Source organism: Ranitomeya imitator, chromosome 1, assembly GCF_032444005.1.
Source record: "Ranitomeya imitator isolate aRanImi1 chromosome 1, aRanImi1.pri, whole genome shotgun sequence".
Taxonomy (NCBI): domain Eukaryota; kingdom Metazoa; phylum Chordata; class Amphibia; order Anura; family Dendrobatidae; genus Ranitomeya; species Ranitomeya imitator.
Window position 1 is genome coordinate 815,305,719 of NC_091282.1, and position 20,165 is coordinate 815,325,883.

Below are 20,165 nucleotides of genomic sequence, written 5' to 3' on the forward strand. Positions count from 1 at the left end.
AAAGAGCTGTCAAAGGACACCAGAAACAAAATTGTAGCCCTGCACCAGGCTGGGAAGACTGAATCTGCAATAGCCAACCAGCTTGGAATGAAAAAATCAACAGTGGGAGCAATAATTAGAAAATGGAAGACATAAAAGACCACTGATAATCTCCCTCGATCTGGGGCTCCACGCAAAATTCCACCCCGTGGGGTCAGAATGATCACAAGAACGGTGAGCAAAAATCCCAGAACCACGCGGGGGGACCTAGTGAATGAACTGCAGAGAGCTGGGACCAATGTAACAAGGCCTACCATAAGTAACACACTACGCCACCATGGACTCAGATCCTGCAGTGCCAGACGTGTCCCACTGCTTAAGCCAGTACATGTCCGGGCCCGTCTGAAGTTTGCTAGAGAGCATTTGGATGATCCAGAGGAGTTTTGGGAGAATGTCCTATGGTCTGATGAAACCAAATTGGAACTGTTTGGTAGAAACACAACTTGTCGTGTTTGGAGGAAAAAGAATACTGAGTTGCATCCATCAAACACCATACCTACTGTAAAGCATGGTGGTGGAAACATCATGCTTTGGGGCTGTTTCTCTGCAAAGGGGCCAGGACGACTGATCCGGGTACATGAAAGAATGAATGGGGCCATGTATCGTGAGATTTTGAGTGCAAACCTCCTTCCATCAGCAAGGGCATTGAAGATGAAACGTGGCTGGGTCTTTCAACATGACAATGATCCAAAGCACACCGCCAGGGCAACAAAGGAGTGGCTTCGTAAGAAGCACTTCAAGGTCCTGGAGTGGCCTAGCCAGTCTCCAGATCTCAACCCTATAGAAAACCTTTGGAGGGAGTTGAAAGTCCATGTTGCCAAGCGAAAAGCCAAAAACATCACTGCTCTAGAGGAGATCTGCATGGAGGAATGGGCCAACATACCAACAACAGTGTGTGGCAACCTTGTGAAGACTTACAGAAACCGTTTGACCTCTGTCATTGCCAACAAAGGATATATTACAAAGTATTGAGATGAAATTTAGTTTCTGACCAAATACTTATTTTCCACCATAATATGCAAATAAAATGTTAAAAAAACAGACAATGTGATTTTCTGGATTTTTTTTTCTCAGTTTGTCTCCCATAGTTGAGGTCTACCTATGATGTAAATTACAGACGCCTCTCATCTTTTTAAGTGGTGGAACTTGCACTATTGCTGACTGACTAAATACTTTTTTGCCCCACTGTATATACAGTGCAGTCTCCTTCATTGTTGCATGTTACCACGAGGGTTGTGTTCATTGTATCTCTACATAGTAGCTGTAGAGATAAGTGAGAAGAGGGCGTGTTCTTTTCTCCCTTGTGTGTTTCTGCCTGCTTATGATTAGTCAAACTACTACAAGGGAAGCGGTACATGATTCAGAGACAAATCTCTAGTAATACCCACTTGAACTATAAAAATAAAAACCATGTTTTACTCAGCCATGCAGCAATTATTCCATGTGGCCAGTTTAACATACTCAAACTGGTAAAAGGTTCTCATTAATGAAATGGTGGTCTGAAAAACAGATTAATTTTCATCCTTAATACCTACCTATTTAGTGCCATAATCTAAACTTGAATTAAAAATCCCCCATCCTTCCCAGCTAGATAACCAAATGCTTTTCTCTTTTATTTTTACAACTTCCTTTTTGATGAAGCTATGTTTGAGAATCCCAGTGCATGCTGGGATATTCAAAGGAAGGGTCACTGCCGCAGCCCCTGACCCCTCCCTTAAAACGAAGTAGCAGAGTGCTAGTCCCTGTGTGGTGTGCACAATGAGAACACTCTCTCTTGCCGGCTTACATGAATACCTACAAGCCTGAAACAGAGTGCAGTATTAACTGTGTTGTAAGACAAACAGGCTCGTTGGTATTCATCTAAGCCTGCAAGAGAGAGCATTGTCATTGTGCACATCGCACATTGACAGAACAAAGACAAGCCCAGCCCCCGAAATGAGTGTCACTGATGATGCTTTGTTTCGGGGACGGGGCAGGGGCTGCAGCAATGACCACAGCTTCTGCTTCCCTGATGACACTTTGTTTGAGTATCCCAGCATGCACATGAGCTTCATCAAAAAGGAAGTTGTAGAAAAAAAAAATATATAATCAGTTAGATATAGTAATTAGTGAAAGATATGTTACTTTTTATTCAAGTATATTAGAAAGCAGTTTAGTTTATGGCATTAGATGGATAGTTAAGACCAGAGCACACTCCACCCCCAGACATTATCATCACTGTTCCCATTGGGATTCACAATATAAATTCCCTGACAGTATGTAATGTGGGAGGAAACCGGAGTACCTAGAGGAAACCCAGGCAAACACAGTGTCACAATACAGCTGTCGATTGTCCCGGGACCAGGGGCTCCTTCCCTGTCCCTAACACTTGAGGGTGCCCTAGCTCGCCCTATTCCCCGGGATACTTTTGAAGGTGAAGATGCTGGGGCCTCCACCCTTGCCTTATCTCCTGAATCAGCCCTCCATCTGTTCTCTTCCCCCATCGATGGAAGTGGGGCACTACTGTGCACCGTAGTACACCAACACAACAAACAAGAGAACACAAACAAGGGTTAACAGAAAACTCCAGGCATTCATAATATTCACTTACATATAACAGAGGAATGTACCGGGGCATGGAGGTAGGGGAATAAACCAAAATAGAGAAGGCTAGAGAATTACCACACATACAAACCAAGCAACAGTCACAGATAACTCCTCCAACACTCCTTCTCGTATGAACTCCTCTCCCTCCAGAAGCCATGCAGCAAATGCTAGCTCTGACAAGGATTTGCATCAGAGCCTAGATTATAAAGGGGAAAGGAGTGGCTAACTGACCTCAGCTGTGAGCACAGAAATTTCCAACACGGCCAATTAACCTCCGTTCTACCAGAAGTAATAAACACCTTTTAAAATGAAGGAGAAGTGCTTCTTCTCAGCCGTGGAGTAGGAGCAATCAGACGCTGTGGTCTTTTGGCTCCACACTGTTGGGGTAACCCCATGATACATGCGGAGAACATACAAACTCCTTGCAGATGTTGTCCTTGGTGGGATTTAAACTCAGGACCCCAGTGCTGCAAAGCTGTAGTGGTAACCACTGAGCCATCTTTTTACTGATAGCACTTAGCTAACCCAGCTATTCATCCAGTCCCCAGTGCTACAGCAAAGTTACACATTGTACCACCAGAAATGGCCATTGTAGACAGTCTTGTCCCTCTGCAACTAAATGCTAAACCTCCGGGCCCAGTTGATGAAAGTTCTTTCATAGGTAAGTATCTACAGTGGGGCAAAAAAGTATTTAGTCAGTCAGCAATAGTGCAAGTTCCACCACTTAAAAAGATGAGAGGCGTCTGTAATTTACATCATAGGTAGACCTCAACTATGTGAGACAAACTGAGAAAAAAAAATCCAGAAAATCACATTGTCTGTTTTTTTATCATTTTTTTTGCATATTATCGTGGAAAATAAGTATTTGGTCAGAAACAAACAATCAAGATTTCTGGCTCTCACAGACCTGTAACTTCTTCTTTAAGAGTCTCCTCTTTCCTCCACTCATTACCTGTAGTAATGGCACCTGTTTAAACTTGTTATCAGTATAAAAAGACACCTGTGCACACCCTCAAACAGTCTGACTCCAAACTCCACTATGGTGAAGACCAAAGAGCTGTCAAAGGACACCAGAAACAAAATTGTAGCCCTGCACCAGGCTGGGAAGACTGAATCTGCAATAGCCAACCAGCTTGGAGTGAAGAAATCAACAGTGGGAGCAATAATTAGAAAATGGAAGACATACAAGACCACTGATAATCTCGCTCAATCTGGGGCTCCACGCAAAATCCCACCCCGTGGGGTCAGAATGATCACAAGAACGGTGAGCAAAAATCCCAGAACCACGCGGGGGGACCTAGTGAATGAACTGCAGAGAGCTGGGACCAATGTAACAAGGCCTACCATAAGTAACACACTACGCCACCATGGACTCAGATCCTGCAGTGCCAGATGTGTCCCACTGCTTAAGCCAGTACATGTCCGGGCCCGTCTGAAGTTTGCTAGAGAGCATTTGGATGATCCAGAGGAGTTTTGGGAGAATGTCCTATGGTCTGATGAAACCAAACTGGAACTGTTTGGTAGAAACACAACTTGTCGTGTTTGGAGGAAAAAGAATACTGAGTTGCATCCATCAAACACCATACCTACTGTAAAGCATGGTGGTGGAAACATCATGCTTTGGGGCTGTTTCTCTGCAAAGGGGCCAGGACGACTGATCCGGGTACATGAAAGAATGAATGGGGCCATGTATCGTGAGATTTTGAGTGCAAACCTCCTTCCATCAGCAAGGGCATTGAAGATGTAACGTGGCTGGGTCTTTCAACATGACAATGATCCAAAGCACACCGCCAGGGCAACGAAGGAGTGGCTTCGTAAGAAGCATTTCAAGGTCCTGGAGTGGCCTAGCCAGTCTCCAGATCTCAACCCTATAGAAAACCTTTGGAGGGAGTTGAAAGTCCGTGTTGCTAAGCGAAAAGCCAAAAACATCACTGCTCTAGAGGAGATCTGCATGGAGGAATGGGCCAACATACCAACAACAGTGTGTGGCAACCTTGTGAAGACTTACAGAAAACGTTTGACCTCTGTCATTGCCAACAAAGGATATATTACAAAGTATTGAGATGAAATTTTGTTTCTGACCAAATACTTATTTTCCACCATAATATGCAAATAAAATGATAAAAAATACAGACAATGTGATTTTCTGGATTTTTTTTTCTCAGTTTGTCTCCCATAGTTGAGGTCTACCTATGATGTAAATTACAGACGCCTCTCATCTTTTTAAGTGGTGGAACTTGCACTATTGCTGACTGACTAAATACTTTTTTGCCCCACTGTATGTTCACTGGTTGAAAATTTTGTGATGAGTTCTCTTTTTAATTACCAAATGCAAATAGTTCTATTTTGCTGTTTAGACCTGCTGGCTTTTAATACATGTAGTGCAAAATATCTACATACTCTCCCCTTTTGACATCTGATGGATATAATTTCCTCCCCTCCAATATTTCTCTACCTTTCCTGTACTCCTAAAGGAACTGCCTGTAAAAAAAGACCAGTGTTTTTTCACAATTTATTTCTGCCGTCTACAATCCTGGGAGTTATGACTGGATTGTTAAAAATTGATTGTCGTTCCTTTATGTGCATTTGGTTGTGGTTGAAGTCAACACTAATTCCCGGTGTATTTTGTCTGTCTCATTGTTAGTTTCTTTTAGGTTGCTTTCATTATTACCCTTTTGTAAGAATTTTTTTTATAAGGTTCTGGGACTCCGCACGGTAATCCTCTACTGTGGCTATTTAGTAGTTAGCCATGGCTATATCGTGCATTATGTATAACTAGACCTTCTGTACCTGGTATTTATAAGATAAAGGTTATGTTATAATTAGATAATATACCGTGTATTGTTGTCTTACTAATTATAACGTTATTTACTTTCTTATCACACGCCTGCATTAACGGGCTGTACATGGTTTGTACAGATTTTCTTAACCTTGGGTGGTGACGCCAAGTGTCTGGCATCAATGCAATGCTCGCTGCTAGAGACGTTTGTCTTTTTTAAAGACTTATCTTTCCTGGACAAATCATTTCTCTTCTGTTTGTAGAAATATATATGACACAATTTATAACCCACAAAAATCTTACATTCCTGCACAAGAAGCGGCCATGTTATGTCTCACAGTGTCTCACTAGGAGACAACACATTAAAATGCAACTGAGCTCATCTCCTGCTGAAGATCACATCAGGGGTTGGGATTGGTTGTTGCCATGATATTTTCTCTGTAGCCAGGTGCTGTGATTGGTGGACTTCATCCACAATTTACATAAATGAGGTCGATTTGAGTGACATTACAGCTGTAACGCTACAGAACGGATCAGTTCCTAAGCTGGCAGAGATCCGCAATGCTTAACACATTCATTGCCAAAAGATTGCGAGGCTTTGTCATTGCAGCAAACCGGTCTTCACAGCCATTCAGACTCTAGATGAAAGCTATATTTCTTAAAATATTTAATAAATTATGTTCACATAACATTTGGGGTGTACGTTTATAGACTATAATGAGCCTGATATCTGCAATACAGTGTTTTAAAGGGAACCTGTCATGAGGATTTAATACCTCCAACTAATGGCATGTATGTACAGACGCTTTCATGCTGATTAAATCCATACCTTGATTGTAGAAATCTGTTGTGGAGTTTCTGAGAAATCCAGCATTAAAATCGTATGCAGATAAGCTGAAAGTGCTTCGGGGAGGGACATTGCACTTGCTGCTCTCCTGCCTTCACTACCTATTTCCTGTCCGCCTGCCTGTTGTGTCTGGTCACTCCAGTGTAGGTGATCTGCCTCCTCTGACCTGTTAGTCAGACACAGGAGTCAGGCAACAGGTGAGGAATAAGGAAGGAGGGCTGCCGGGAGTAGATACAGAAGAAGAGAACGATCTTTTCGCGTATACTCCTAGCATTGGCCTTTCGCAGTCATCATATAACAACTTTTGTGTTTTTTTATGATTTGTGTAGGTGTGTGCAAGAATTGGACTAACTGGCTCTCCAGCCTCATATGATCAGCTAGTCCGCCAGGTAGAGGACCTGAAGAAGGAGAATTCCCACCTGAGAAGGGAGCTGCAGGATAACAGCAGCCAACTGAGCCGCCTAGAACATGACACATCTGACATGAAGGTGAGAGTGGAAGAATACTTCACAGTCCTCTGGTGTGGTTTATCATTACATGACATTGATAGAGTTTGATAAGATTGTACAGTGAAGGAAATAATTATTTGATCCCTTGCTGATTTTGTAAGTTTGCCCACTGACAAAGACATGAACAGTCTATAATTTATACAATATGATTTACTGGATTTTATTTTTGATATTATATCGCTCAATGTTAAAATTAACCTACCCTTAAAATTATAGACTGTTCATGTCTTTGTCAGTGGGCAAACTTACAAAATCAGCAAGGGATCAAATACTTCCTTCACTGTACTTCACTGGTCATTAAAATGATGACAAGTACCATGACTTCTCCACTCAGCGTTTTCTGTATTGCCAAGCTATGTCCACAGCAAATTCATTAACTTCAGCGATGATTCAGTTTCATTGATGTGAATAAAACTGCTGTTAACATAACTTGGCCATAAAGAAAATTTTGAGGTGAAAGCTGAAGGGGCAAAGCAGGGTTTCACTGTTTGCTCTAATGTTTGGTGGGAGTCCCACATCAAATAATTATCTTCTGACACGTCAATGAGGTCCCAGAAGATAGAACAAAATAGGATACACTTTAAGATAATTTATTTTAATGGAATAATGAGAGCGTTTCATGAAACTTTCATATAAATCTCTATTAATTATGTCCAGTATTTGGTCATAGCATGGGATGATATTAGAAAAGAAAAATGGAGCCCCAGTAAATAAACAGAGTGACACATGGGCATAGTGACATATGGCTTTAGGGGCCGACAAGGGGTTAAATGCTCTGTACGTAGCTGGGCAAGTGGAGTCAAAGTTAAGGAGGACATATTGAGGAGGTGGTAATTTTCAAATGAGAAGATAGAAGGGGCTGCAGAGCATTCATCTGTACGTAGGTACCACAGAAAAAGGTGTCCCCATCTTTACCTGCCCTCCTGAAGTGACATGGCCAGTGATGTCAGCGGTTGACTAGTTACTGGAGCAGTTTCAGAATGCTGCCGGTGGCATAGATGGGGACAGGCTGATGTCCAGTGCCCAGGACATTGTTGGTGGGCCATTGCGCAGTGATGAGACAGAAACAATGGCGAGTGCGCATGGCCAGACCGCCGAAGCACCTGTCCCCTGAAATGGCTCATAGGCCTCAGAGGCACCACAGGAGCCCACCAGGGACCTTTCTTGCCGGGACCTTCCACTTCCTGTCCTGGGCCGCACATCCAGGCTGAGGTGGAATTCTATTAGGCAGCTGAGGCCAGCAAAGACGGAGCCTAGGCCTGCAACTCACCACAGGACCAGGCTTCCAGGCTTCAAGAAAGTAAAAAAGAAGAGGAAGAAAAGCGTAGATGGCGGTTAATTCCACAGACTTTTGTGAATTAGTTACAGGCTTTTATCATATTTGCCAGTATAATTGGGGAAAAAGCTCCAGAGAATTGTTCTGTCCTTTTTTGCTATTTAGATGCGAGTGGGGAAGCACATTGCACTTATGGGGGTCAGATGTGGTTGAGGAACGATAAACAGTTTAGACAGAGAAAAGTAGTGCGGCTCAGTATACACTGCATGGCTCAGTGGCATTTTGGTCAGTCCTTTCATGGCGCAGTATACGCTGGAACCTAAGGGATATAGGCTTGTGATTGAAGGTGATGGCTCCGTGGCATTTTGGTCAGTCCTTTCATGGGAAGCCAGTTCTTCTGGTTAATTTGGAACATCGGGGGTCTCAGCACAGGCTGGGAATGTTGGGTTAAAAATTGGACTTTGCTGGCAGTTTAATGAGGGCCAATGTAAGTTCGGGGCTAATTGTAAATTTAGACACCAATGCTCCTCATGCACTGAGACATCACATGGAGCAGCTTGCTGCTTTAGAAAAGGAAAGGGTAAGCCTTGGTGGGGACATTGGAAAAGGGGCAGACTCCGGTGAACCTGCACGGGATGGTCCCTTATCTAGATATCCAAATCGGGATATGGCTTTGTTGTTGGAAATGGTTTTCAGTTAGGTTTTAGGATTCCTGTACCATCTCATGAGGTTTGCTTTAAGCTTAAAAATTATTTGAAGTCTGCACCTCTCCATTATCCAATTTGGTAGTCTCTCTGTTGGCAGTAGTGCCTAAGAAGGATCCGAATAAATTTTGGCTCATTCAGCATTTATCTTTCCCAAAAGGTTTTTCGGAGAGCAATGGTATTGATCCAGATCTTTGCTCTGTGGTTTATACCTCGTTTGATGAGGTAGTCAAGTGGGTTAGGAGTTTTGGAAGTGGTGCATTATTAGCAAAAATGGATATTGAATCCACTTTTAGCTTACTACCTGTTCATGTTGATAGTTTACATTTGTTAGGTTATGGCAAGGGTTTCATCAGTTATTCATTACTAAGACAATTTTTTATGTATCGGTCCACCAGGTCCACTTGTTTGCCAGTTGTTGTTGAGGTTAACAGAATGGGTAGCTCAGCGCTTTGGGCTTCCTTTAGCTCAGATGAAGACAGAAGGTCCCACAACTTGTCTTAGTTTTCTTGGAATCACTATAGACACAGTTCGAATTAAGTGCAGGTTGCCTGAAGAAAGAACTGCAGCACTGCGGGTGGAGTTTCATCAGCTCAAAAAAGTTAGACTGATAGCTTCAATCGCTGCTGGGGAAACTTAATTTTGCCTGCTGGATTATGCAGATAGGTAGGGTTTTTTCCTGGCATTTGGCAGCAGCCACGGCTGGGGTTACCACACCTCATCATTTAATTCACCTAACAAAGAATCTCTGGCAGAACCTATTAGCGTGGGAAGGGCTTCTGGAAAAGTTTAAAGGTTGGTAACTAATGATTACTGAGTTGGTCGAGAATTTCAATTGCAAGTTGTTTACTGACGTAGCAAGTAGTACAGGTTTTGGTGCTTATTTTGAAGGGCAAAATGTTGGGTGGAAGCGGGATTTACTAGGAACCTTACTTTATTGGAATTTGTTCCAATTATCGTGGCATTATTGGTTTGGGGACAATTTTTCCGCAATTAGAAGATCAGATTCCATTGCGAAAATCTTTCAGTAGTGATGGCGATAAATAATTTATCTGCATCGTCAACTCCATAAGGGAAATTAATAAGAGCTTCCTTGGCAGATAACATGTGGGCGATGTTTGAGGCAGCTTGGACGAACTTGGTGTTGTGGACTAGGCAACTAGACAATGTCATATCAGAATAGGATCAAGTAGGGGCTTTGCTGTTTTGGTTAGGTCATGTGGGGGAGTGAGGGAGGTCGGTTGGTTGCACAACTTAATAGATGGTTGGCTGGGATAGCCTTTCAAGGAGTTATGGATTTTACTAAGAAATTTTTGGTGGGCCGAGTGTTAAAAGGTTTTCAGAAAAAGCACTTGAAAGTAGATTCCCGTAGGCCTGTTTGAATTGGGGAACAGGTTAGTTCAGGTGTGCAGCTTGCCTCTTAATGTGGCACTAGTTCAGTTGGCTTTTTCTTGGGCCTCTTTTGGGGCTATTAGAATTGGTGAGCTGGTGCCATCGTCATCGGTTAAGGGAGAAGGTTTACTGAGAAAGGGTGTGTGGGAGATATGAGATTCAGTTGAATTCTGGGTGAGTCTGTCACAAACGGATCAGTCGAGAAGAGGAATGAAAGTAGTGTTGGAGGGTTCTAAAATGTGCCCTGTATGTTGCATTATGTGATTTTTGGGGCTGAGAGGGACTGTTTCAGGTCCTTTATTGCAACATGAAGATGGCTCCTTGTTATCGTGCTATCAGTTTACTGCAGTTTTTCAAAAGTGCCTAACAGGGTTGGGTTTAGAAGTGGATAGATTTGCTCCTCATCCGTTCAGAAGTTTAGCAGAGACAGAGACAGAATCTAGGGGTCTTCTTTTGGAGGTAACACAAAAAATAGGCAGGTGGAAAGCGAAGAGATATAAGCTGTTTGTGCGTCCAAATTTGGTGCACTAGGTGGTTAAAATAACTTGTCTGATTAATTGTGCTTGACACAAGATATGTCTTGGTATTATCCATGTTTAAAATAAATAATTTAGTGGCAAGTGTACTTATAATTATTCCCCCTCCCTTTTTCTTTTGACTGTTAGGTGGTCTGCGTTTAGTTTGGATTTTAGGACATTCAATTGTATATTGGGGGGCGTTTATGGTGGATGTGCACAGAAAGGGGTGTCAGATGGGTTTGTCAAGGTAGTTAGGTGGCTGGGGGTATGAGGCATGAGTTGGCAGAAGGTGTTACCAGAATTTTATTGTTGCACTTGGTTTGATCATTATCCAGAAGTTTTGGTGCTGCATGTTGGGGTAACGACTTTGGTGTTCAAACATGCAGGGATGTGATCAGGGATATACATCACAGTGTGTTGCGCCTGTGGTTATACTATTCAAAATTGAAGATCGTTTGGTCAGACATTGTTCCTAGATGGGAGTGGGTCGCTGCCAGAACCATCGAAAAAAATTAATAAAATAAGAATTAAAGTAAATAGGAAAGTTGAGAATTTTATAGCAAGAAATGGTAGAATAGTGGTTAAGCATACGAATTTTGTGATGGGGGAGGGACATTTTTTTTCCATGATGTCGTGCATCTGAACGCAGTTGATTTTTATTATTATTATTATACATTTTTATAGCGCCATTTATTCCATGGCGCTTTACATGTGAATACGGGGCAAATATAGACAAATACATTAAACATGAGCAAAAAACAAGGAACACGGGTACCTAAGGAGGGAGGACCCTGCCCGCAAGGGCTCACAGTCTGCAGGGGATGGGTGATGAAACACTAGGATAGGGTAGGGCAGGTTGTGCGGTCGTTCAGTAAGTTCAGGATCACTGCAGGCTGTATGCTTGTCGGAAGAGGTGAGTCTTCAGGTTCTCTTTGAAGGTTTCTATGGTAGGCGAGAGTCTGATGTGTTGGGGTAGAGAGTTCCAGAGTATGGGGGAAGCACGGGAGTAGTCTTGGATGCGGTTGTGGGAAGAAGAGATGAGAGGGGAGTAGAGAAGGTGGTCTTGATAGGATCGGAGGTTGCATGTAGGTAGGGTACCGGGAGACCTTGTCTCAGATGTATGGAGGAGACAGGTTGTGGATGGCTTTGTATGTCATTGTGAGGGTTTTGAACTGGAGTCTCTGGGCATGCACTAGCATTTTTGCGGTGTCGCGGTCAAGGAAAGCACGGATCCGGGAAATATTTTTGAGTTTGAGACTGCAGGAGGAGGCAAGGGCTTGGATATGTGGCTTGAAAGAGAGGGCAGAGTCGAGGATCACCCCAAGGCACCGGGCGTGTGGGACTGGGGAAAGTGAGCAGCCATTGACATTGATGGATAGGTCAGGTGGAGGGGTAGAGTGAGATAGGGGAAATATGATGAATTCTGTTTTGTCCATGTTCAGTTGTAGAAAGCGAGCAGAAAAGAAGGCTGAAATAGCAGACAGTGCGGGATTTTGGTAAGTAAGGAGGTGAGGTCAGGTCCGGATAGGTAGATCTGCGTGTCATCAGCGTAGTGATGGTACTGCATACCGTGGGATTCTATGAGCTGTCCCAGGCCAAAAGTGTACATGTACATGGAGAAGAGTAGGGGTCCTAGAACAGAGCCTTGAGGAACACCGACTGACAAGGGGCGAAGTGAGGAGGTGGTGTGGGGAGGGAGACACTGAATGTTCGATCTGTCAGATATGACGAGATCCAGGAAAGGGCCAAGTCTGTGATGCCAAGAGATGAGAGGATTTGTAGCAGAAGGGAGTGGTCCACAGTGTCAAAGGCAGAAGACAGGTCCAGGAGAAGGAGGACAGAGTAGTGTCGCTTGCTCCTGGAAGTTAGTAGGTCATTGGTGACTTTAGTTAGGGCAGTTTCAGTTGAGTGATGGGAACGGAAGCCAGATTGTAACCTATCAAAGAGGGAGCAGTAGGAGAGGGGGGAGGGAGCAATATGTCAAGATGGAGGTGTTGCTCCAGCAATTTGATAATGACCTTTGGACTTTTAGGATTCAAGAGAGCGTGGAGAGGGTGCTACATTTGGTGGAGTGACTAGCATCATTGAGGAGTCCAGTGATGCTCGCTGTGGCGGTGTGAAGGGTTTCTTAGAGTTGGTGGAAATTTGTGGTGGGGGGTTTGCGCATCAAGCAGATGGCACCCTTCAATCATGTTTGTAATTTGGAAATGGCCTGGCAGAGTTTTTGTGACTTTTCAGAATGGTGTCCTGGGGAGTCAGTGACATGGTGAAGGTTTTCCGGCAACGAAGGCATCCCCGAGCTGGTGGTCACGGCTGGGGGTAATGCCAGAAGATTTAAAAATATTTTGGATAACATCAAGCCTTTTGGATCTCCAAGAACCTCTTTCAACCAAAAGTTATTATTATTGTTATATTTCTTATAATAAAGGACAACTTTCCAACACTCGGGTTTGTCATTATTTCATGAAGGTTAATAGATTTTTAGAGGAAAGAAGTTGCGGAGGAAGGACAGCCTCTACAATACACAAGTCATATCTCATGTCACCCTTCTACAATACCATATTTGCAAATGGCAATTTACATAATTGCTTGGCTAGACATACTGTGATGTTAATTATCAGTTGGAAGCAGAACTGCTCATTAACAGGAAAACCACTGTTTTTTTCCTTTTTACCAACACACAAAATATATTAGTTTTCGTACAAAATCACAGAGCTACGCATTGCATTGCACGTTCAACTCAATGTGGTCTCAGCCAATAGTATCATTTTACAAATACAAATATTGTCAAATTATTTAGTGTCCTATTCAAACTATCTCTTATATAGGATATATCTAAACACACCAGAGACAGACGCTGCATATGCCAGCGCCACGTCATATTATACCCCAATCAGTAGTTTCCAATATTACGGGACCTGTTCTCCCAGGAGCCATGTAACATACCACAAGGCTGTCGCTGCACCCATCATTTAAAGGGGAAACACCACGTACAGTTGAAACCAGAAATTTTACATACACTATATAAAAAGACACATATGCATGGTTTTCTCAATATCTGACATGAAATCAGAATAATTATTAATTATTAATATTTGCCAAATGCCAAAATAATGAGACAATATTTTAAAGCATTTTTATTACTTACTGCAAAGTCAAAAGTTTACATACACTACGACTACTATGCCTTTAAACAGTTCTGGACTGACCATATGATGATGTCATGTGTTTAGAAGCTTCTGATTTTTTTTGGGAAACATCTGAGTTAATTAGAGACACAACTGTGGATGTATTTTAATGCACACCTGAAACACACTGCTTCTTTGTGTTGCATCCAGGGAATGTCTCAAGAAATCAGCCAAGCTATCTGACTTGCACAAGTCTGGAAAACCTCTTCAGTAGAATGTTCTACCTCCACGGTCGATGACAAAATAAATAGTGTTACCTACTTTGTGCTTTTAGTTTCGTACATGATTTTGTGTGAAGGGGCTATATAATTTTTCCAGATGTCATAATATAATGAACTCTTATTTCTTGATATTTTATTACAGTCTCACATATGTAAAACCACGGATTTTTGAGTGTGACATTTGGATGAAAATCCGGTAATGTTGCCCACACTAGGCCTGGAGGCCAGAAGACCATAACATTTTGTACTTCCCAAACACAGGCATCATTATAGCTATACTTTTCTCTATGTCTGTGTGAGCAGGTTGCGGGATGCAGTAACGGACAGGAGGCAGAGCAAGGGTTAATGATATTTTACTTGAACGGGGGTTACTCCACGCAGGGAGAGGAAAGGGTAAACAGAAGTATAGTGTTATAAGAACAACAGTGAGTAATACAGCAGTTCTTTGAGGGTTAACTTATTGGTACGACAGCTTCCTGACAGTAGAGTCTTTGGTTCAAATGGTGGCGCCAACACAGTTAGCCCGTGATGAATCCGATGTCGTCCTGAAGGCATTGATAATCTGGTTTCCGGTGGTGATGGTGGGTCCTTGTCGTCTTGGACGCGGTCCTGGGTCCAGAGTTCGTGGTGTGATACAAACTGCAATCTCCCACTCCGTCGGAGCTGAACGTAGCTCGACAGATATAGGTGGGTGAGATGAGGCACAGTTCCCGGTGAGTCACCCTGTCTTTACTAGGCAGCATGTGTGCAGCACAAATTGGCCAGGAGCATTTGGCACTTTCATTTGGAGGAGCCACCAGGCACACGACACGTTTCTCATCAAAGTCTCTGTGTCTGGTCACAGGAAGTCTATCGTGCGGGCCTGCGCTGTCACGGTACTCATAGGACTGAGCACCAACTATTCCCTACTGCGCGCTGCTTGTTCACACCAGAACTGACTGCTTCCGCGCGCACTCTGGGCTTTTTAGTTTAGCGACGCTCCCTGCTGCCAAGTGCAAAGGTCGGTACGGGTTTTTAAGTTTTCCCCCGGACAACAGAGGAGACAGCCCTGACAGTTCCGGACCCAGCGCAAGAGCAGACAGTCCGGTCCCTCTTCTTACATCTGTTCTGAATGTATGCCATGTGACCAGACGCCAAAGGGGATGAAAGCACTCATAACCCCGTAGTTTGTTCAAAAATATAAACATGTTTTTATTGTATTTTGATTTTAGGAGGTTTTAAAACATCTTCAAGACAAACTTGAACAGGATGTAGGGACAACGGGAATGCAGACAGATGCACTAGACCAAATGAAAGGTGAGTAACACAGAGTTTGGAATGATTACTATTTAGAAACTATTTGGAATGAGTGACTTTTTTGGTTTATTTCAGCAGCAATTATACAATGATGGCTGTTAAAGAAATTATAATTTTGTTAAAGAGTATTTGTACAAAAGTGAAAAATAAAATCGCAATAGGATGATGCAGATAACCTGCTAATTTTCTTTCCGTTTGATGGTGTTTGTAAAGGTAGAGTGAGTGGGTGGGCACTTTTTGTAAGATGTCAGAGATGTGGGCTTTGAACCCATCATTTCTGTTCCCCTCTCACTGAAAGTTCAGGTGCAGATAATGAGTTTTCTTCCCATCCGGGAAAATTGGTTTGATTATGCTAATATGCTAATCAGACTCTGACCGAACTTTGATCAGAGTGTGAACAGAGTGAAATCCAATTTTCTCGGAGGTGGAGAAAGAAAAAGTTTCTCCACCTTCTCCATGCAGTAAAGGCCCCGTCACACATAGCGAGATCGCTAGCGAGATCGCTGCTGAGTCACAAGTTTTGTGACGCAACAGCGATCTCAGTAGCGATCTCGCTATGTGTGACACGTACCAGCGATCAGGCCCCTGCTGTGAGATCGCTGGTCGTGTCGGAATGGCCTGGGCCATTTTTTGATCGTTGAGGTCCCGCTGACATCGCTGAATCGGCGTGTGTGACGCCGATTCAGCGATGTCTTCACTGGTAACCAGGGTAAACATCGGGTTACTAAGCGCAGGGCCGCGCTTAGTAACCCGATGTTTACCCTGGTTACCATCCTAAAAGTAAAAAAACAAACAGTACATACTTACCTACCGCTGTCTGTCCCCGGCGCTGTGCTCTGCTCTCCTCCTGTACTGGCTGTGAGCGTCGGTCAGCCGGAAAGCAGAGCGGTGACGTCACCGCTCTGCTTTCTGGCCGCTGTGCTCACACAGACAGTACAGGAGGAGTGCAGAGCAGAGCGCCGGGGACAGACAGCGGTAGGTAAGTATGTACTGTTTGTTTTTTTACTTTTAGGATGGTAACCAGGGTAAACATCGGGTTACTAAGCGCGGCCCTGCGCTTAGTTACCCGATGTTTACCCTGGTTACCGGCATCGTTCCTCGCTGGAGAGCGGTCTGTGTGACAGCTCTCCAGCGACCAAACAGCGACGCTGCAGCGATCCGGATTGTTGTCGGTATCGCTGCAGCGTCGCTATGTGTGACGGGGCCTTTGTCTGTGATAATCGCATCACCGAGTGTGATACAATTTTTTTCACAAGCCTATAGACTTCAATGGACGCTGGTCATCTGATCTCTCGAGGCAAATCGTGGACACTGCAATTTTTTTCCTTGGACCACTTGGCTCAAGGAAAAAATTGGACATGTACAAGTACTATTCAAAACGACAAATAGCAAAAAAACTGCAGCCCCCCTCTCCTTTCCTATTTAAAATTCACTATTTCCCACCAATTTTGTGGACTGAGGCGGTTCTGCATGGTGAAGAAGATGACAATTTATAAGAAGCAAAACATCATCTGTCACAGGTGGTGTGACCATGACTAGGCATAATGTAGATGCGCACCAACACTACACTGCTGAGTCTCGACTTACTTGCATGCACAGTCACAGCCTGGCATACCAGGCAACAGTTCAACTGACAGACATGGAGCCTGTAGAGAGGCCCTTACAACCACACTTTCATTACATTGATAAGTGGCACAGCACAAAGAAGTGGTTGCAAGACTCTTCTGTCTATTTCTTTCCCTTGTTCACATGTAGATGCTGTGTTCTAGACTCTAGCGTAGTTCTGTGCCTCTGTGCATGCAAGCATTGTATGTATAGCTGTGGTACATTTTACGGGCAAAGGAGGTGTCAAAATTTTTAGTATAATGTTTGAGGCTGTAATGTATAATGATTAGATCTGTCTCTTTAAGAAAGTGAGGGCGGGAGTTTATTTGCAGTTTCAGTTTCAGTTCTAGTCTGGGGAGAAAATGTTATGCAACTGTTATGCTGTGTGCTGGAGGAAAAGAGGAGACGAATAAACTACAGTTAAAGCTTACTCTCTTAAATTCCTTACACCGTGTGGACATTACAACTGGCGATGAGGATGGGATTCAATCACCTGCTGCTGTGAGTACTGACCCCTGCTTTACCGCTTCACACTCCAGCGCCACTGAGAGACTCCATCATGGCTGAATACTTGCACACGTTCCCCCAGTTTGATATGACTGATGTTATTAATCTCTCTCATAACTGGAGAAAATTGCTAAACTGGTTTGAGAACTTTCTGGAAGCAATAGACATAAAGGATAAGAAAAGAAAGAGAGCTGTGTTCCTGCATTGCGCGGGCACAGGAGTCTATGACATATACAGCACATTACCGGCAGCAGAGACAGACACGTACAGCAACTGCTCCAAAGCTCTCACTGACTACTTCAACCCTAAACAAAACATCAGATATGAAAGATACAAGTTCAGGATTGCTAAGCAGCTTCCAGAAGAATCCATAGACACCTATGTCACCCGGCTAAAAGAACTAGCACGTGGGTGTGCATTTACTGACGTAGATGATGAAATCCTAACTCAAGTAATTGTCACCTGCTCGTCTAATACCATAAGGCGTAAAGCTCTGCAGCAGGATCTCGCTCTGCATGATTTACTCAAGATGGCCCGTGCTATAGAGATAGCAGATCATCAGGCAACTGCAATGGAGAGTGGGGATAATTTACATGTGCATAATCTCAAACATAAAAGTGCACAAGGCAAGCAGGCCCCGCAACAGAAGAAATGTTATAGATGTGGACAAGATTTCCCTCACCACATGATCAAATGTCCAGCTATAGGACAAACTTGCAGTAAATGTGGAAAAGGGAACCATTTTGCAGTTGTCTGCAAATCAGCACCCAACAAGTCTCCTCTGCAAATGACAAAGCCTGCAAATATAAAAAATGGTAAATCAAGATATAGAAGAAATGTCTGTGGCTGAAAACTATGTGTGCAGTCTCCATGTATTAATGTATTACACTCACCATCTGCAATACGGATATCACATTTACCATAGATACAGGAGCTTCGGTGGATATCATAGACAGCAATACTTATGAACAATTGAAAACAAAGCCAGTCTTACAGCAAGTGCATACTAAAATCTTTCCATATGGATCTAAAACACCTCTAGTTACAATGAGACAATTTGATGCTGAACTCAGCTATAAAGAAAATAGGCAGAAAACCACTTTTCACACATTACAAGGATCAGGAGGCTGTCTTCTCAGCTATCACTGTGCCTTGAAGCTAGGACTCATCCAGATTATTCATACCATAACCGACCCTGCGGACCTGGATGTACAAGCCATAGTGAACAGTTTTCCCTCCCTATTTAGTGCATTGGGGAAATTAAAGGACTCTCAAGTGCATCTTCATGTGGATGACAGTGTCCGTCCAGTAGCCCAGGCTCACAGGCGTATTCCATTTCACCTGAGAAAGAAGGTAGAAAAGGAACTCCAATTACTCATGGATGATGATGTCATTGAAACTGTTTCTGGTCCCACTCCGTGGGTCTCTCCACTTGTGGTAGTTCCAAAACCAAAGACTCCAGAGCAGGTAAGACTGTGTGTTGACATGCACCTGCCCAACACTGCTATTCAGAGGGAAAGACATATCTCACCCACAATTGATGATATTATTCATTTATTAAATGGAGCAACCGTTTTTTCAAAGCTTGACCTCAATAAGGGCTATCATCAATTAGAATTGAGCCCAGAATCCAGATACTTAACAACATTTTCCACCCATGTGGGTCTCAGAAGATACAAAAGATTGACTTTTGAGGTCTGCTCAGCCGCGGAAATTTTTCAAGATATGATAAGGAGCATCATTCAACACATTCCAAATGCTTTTAATTACAGTGATGACATACTGGTTTTGGGGAAAACTCAAGCTGAACATAATCGTGCTCTATATGCTATCTTTGAATGTCTGCTCTCTGCTGGACTCACTCTAAACAAAGAAACATGTGAATTTGATAAAAATTCATTGGAGTTCTATGGTCACATTTTCTCGGCGGAAGGAGTACGACCTGATCCCAAGAAGGTGGAATCCATCAGAGCAGCTTCAATTCCACAGGATGCCAGTGAAGTGCGTTCTTTTCTTGGAATGGCAAGCTACTGTGCTGGATACATTCTAAATTTTTCGACAATCAGCACTCCATTAAGGGAACTTACGAAACAAAATTGTGTTTTTCAATGGTCCCAAGACTGTCAGGCCTCTTTTGAAACAATTAAAAACGAACTCTGCTCAACAACCACCATGGCCTATTTTGATCCAGCTCTTCGAACCGAACTGATTGTGGACGCCAGCCCCGTGGGACTGGGTGCTATTTTAGCACAATACAAGGATGACAATCAAAGTCCCCACATCATTTCTTATGCAAGTAAAAGCTTAACAAGCACGGAAAGAAAGTATTCGCAACCTGAAAAAGAAAGCTTGGCAGTCGTCTGGGGATGTGAACACTTTCACTTATTTCTCTATGGAGCTCCCTTCACTATTGTCACAGATCATCAAGCCCCCCTTACAATTTTTGGAAATCTCAGAGCTAAAATGCCGGCATGGATTGAACGATGGGGTCTTCGTCTACAGGACTATAATTACAAAATTGTTCACAATCCTGGAAAATACAGCAATGCGGCTGATTACCTCTCAAGACATCCTACGAATGATGATTTACCTAGGCATTCCTCCATTGAAGAATATATACACTTTGTTGCAGCTCACGCCATGCCAAAAGCACTTTCTGTTGATCAGTTTGTGAAAACAACAAGAAGTGACAAGGCAC

The 20,165-nt window shown here is 43.2% G+C and overlaps 1 protein-coding gene across 1 annotated transcript in view; it reads left to right on the plus strand.

The window, feature by feature from the left end:
* The window catches only part of APC2 (APC regulator of WNT signaling pathway 2), a 122,408-nt gene that overhangs the window by 48,643 nt on the left and 53,600 nt on the right, over positions 1-20,165 (plus strand). The window contains exons 3-4 of the mRNA XM_069739755.1: positions 6,581-6,739; positions 15,271-15,355. Of these exons, the coding sequence (XP_069595856.1) occupies positions 6,581-6,739; positions 15,271-15,355 (244 nt within the window). The remainder of the gene's footprint in view (positions 1-6,580; positions 6,740-15,270; positions 15,356-20,165) is intronic.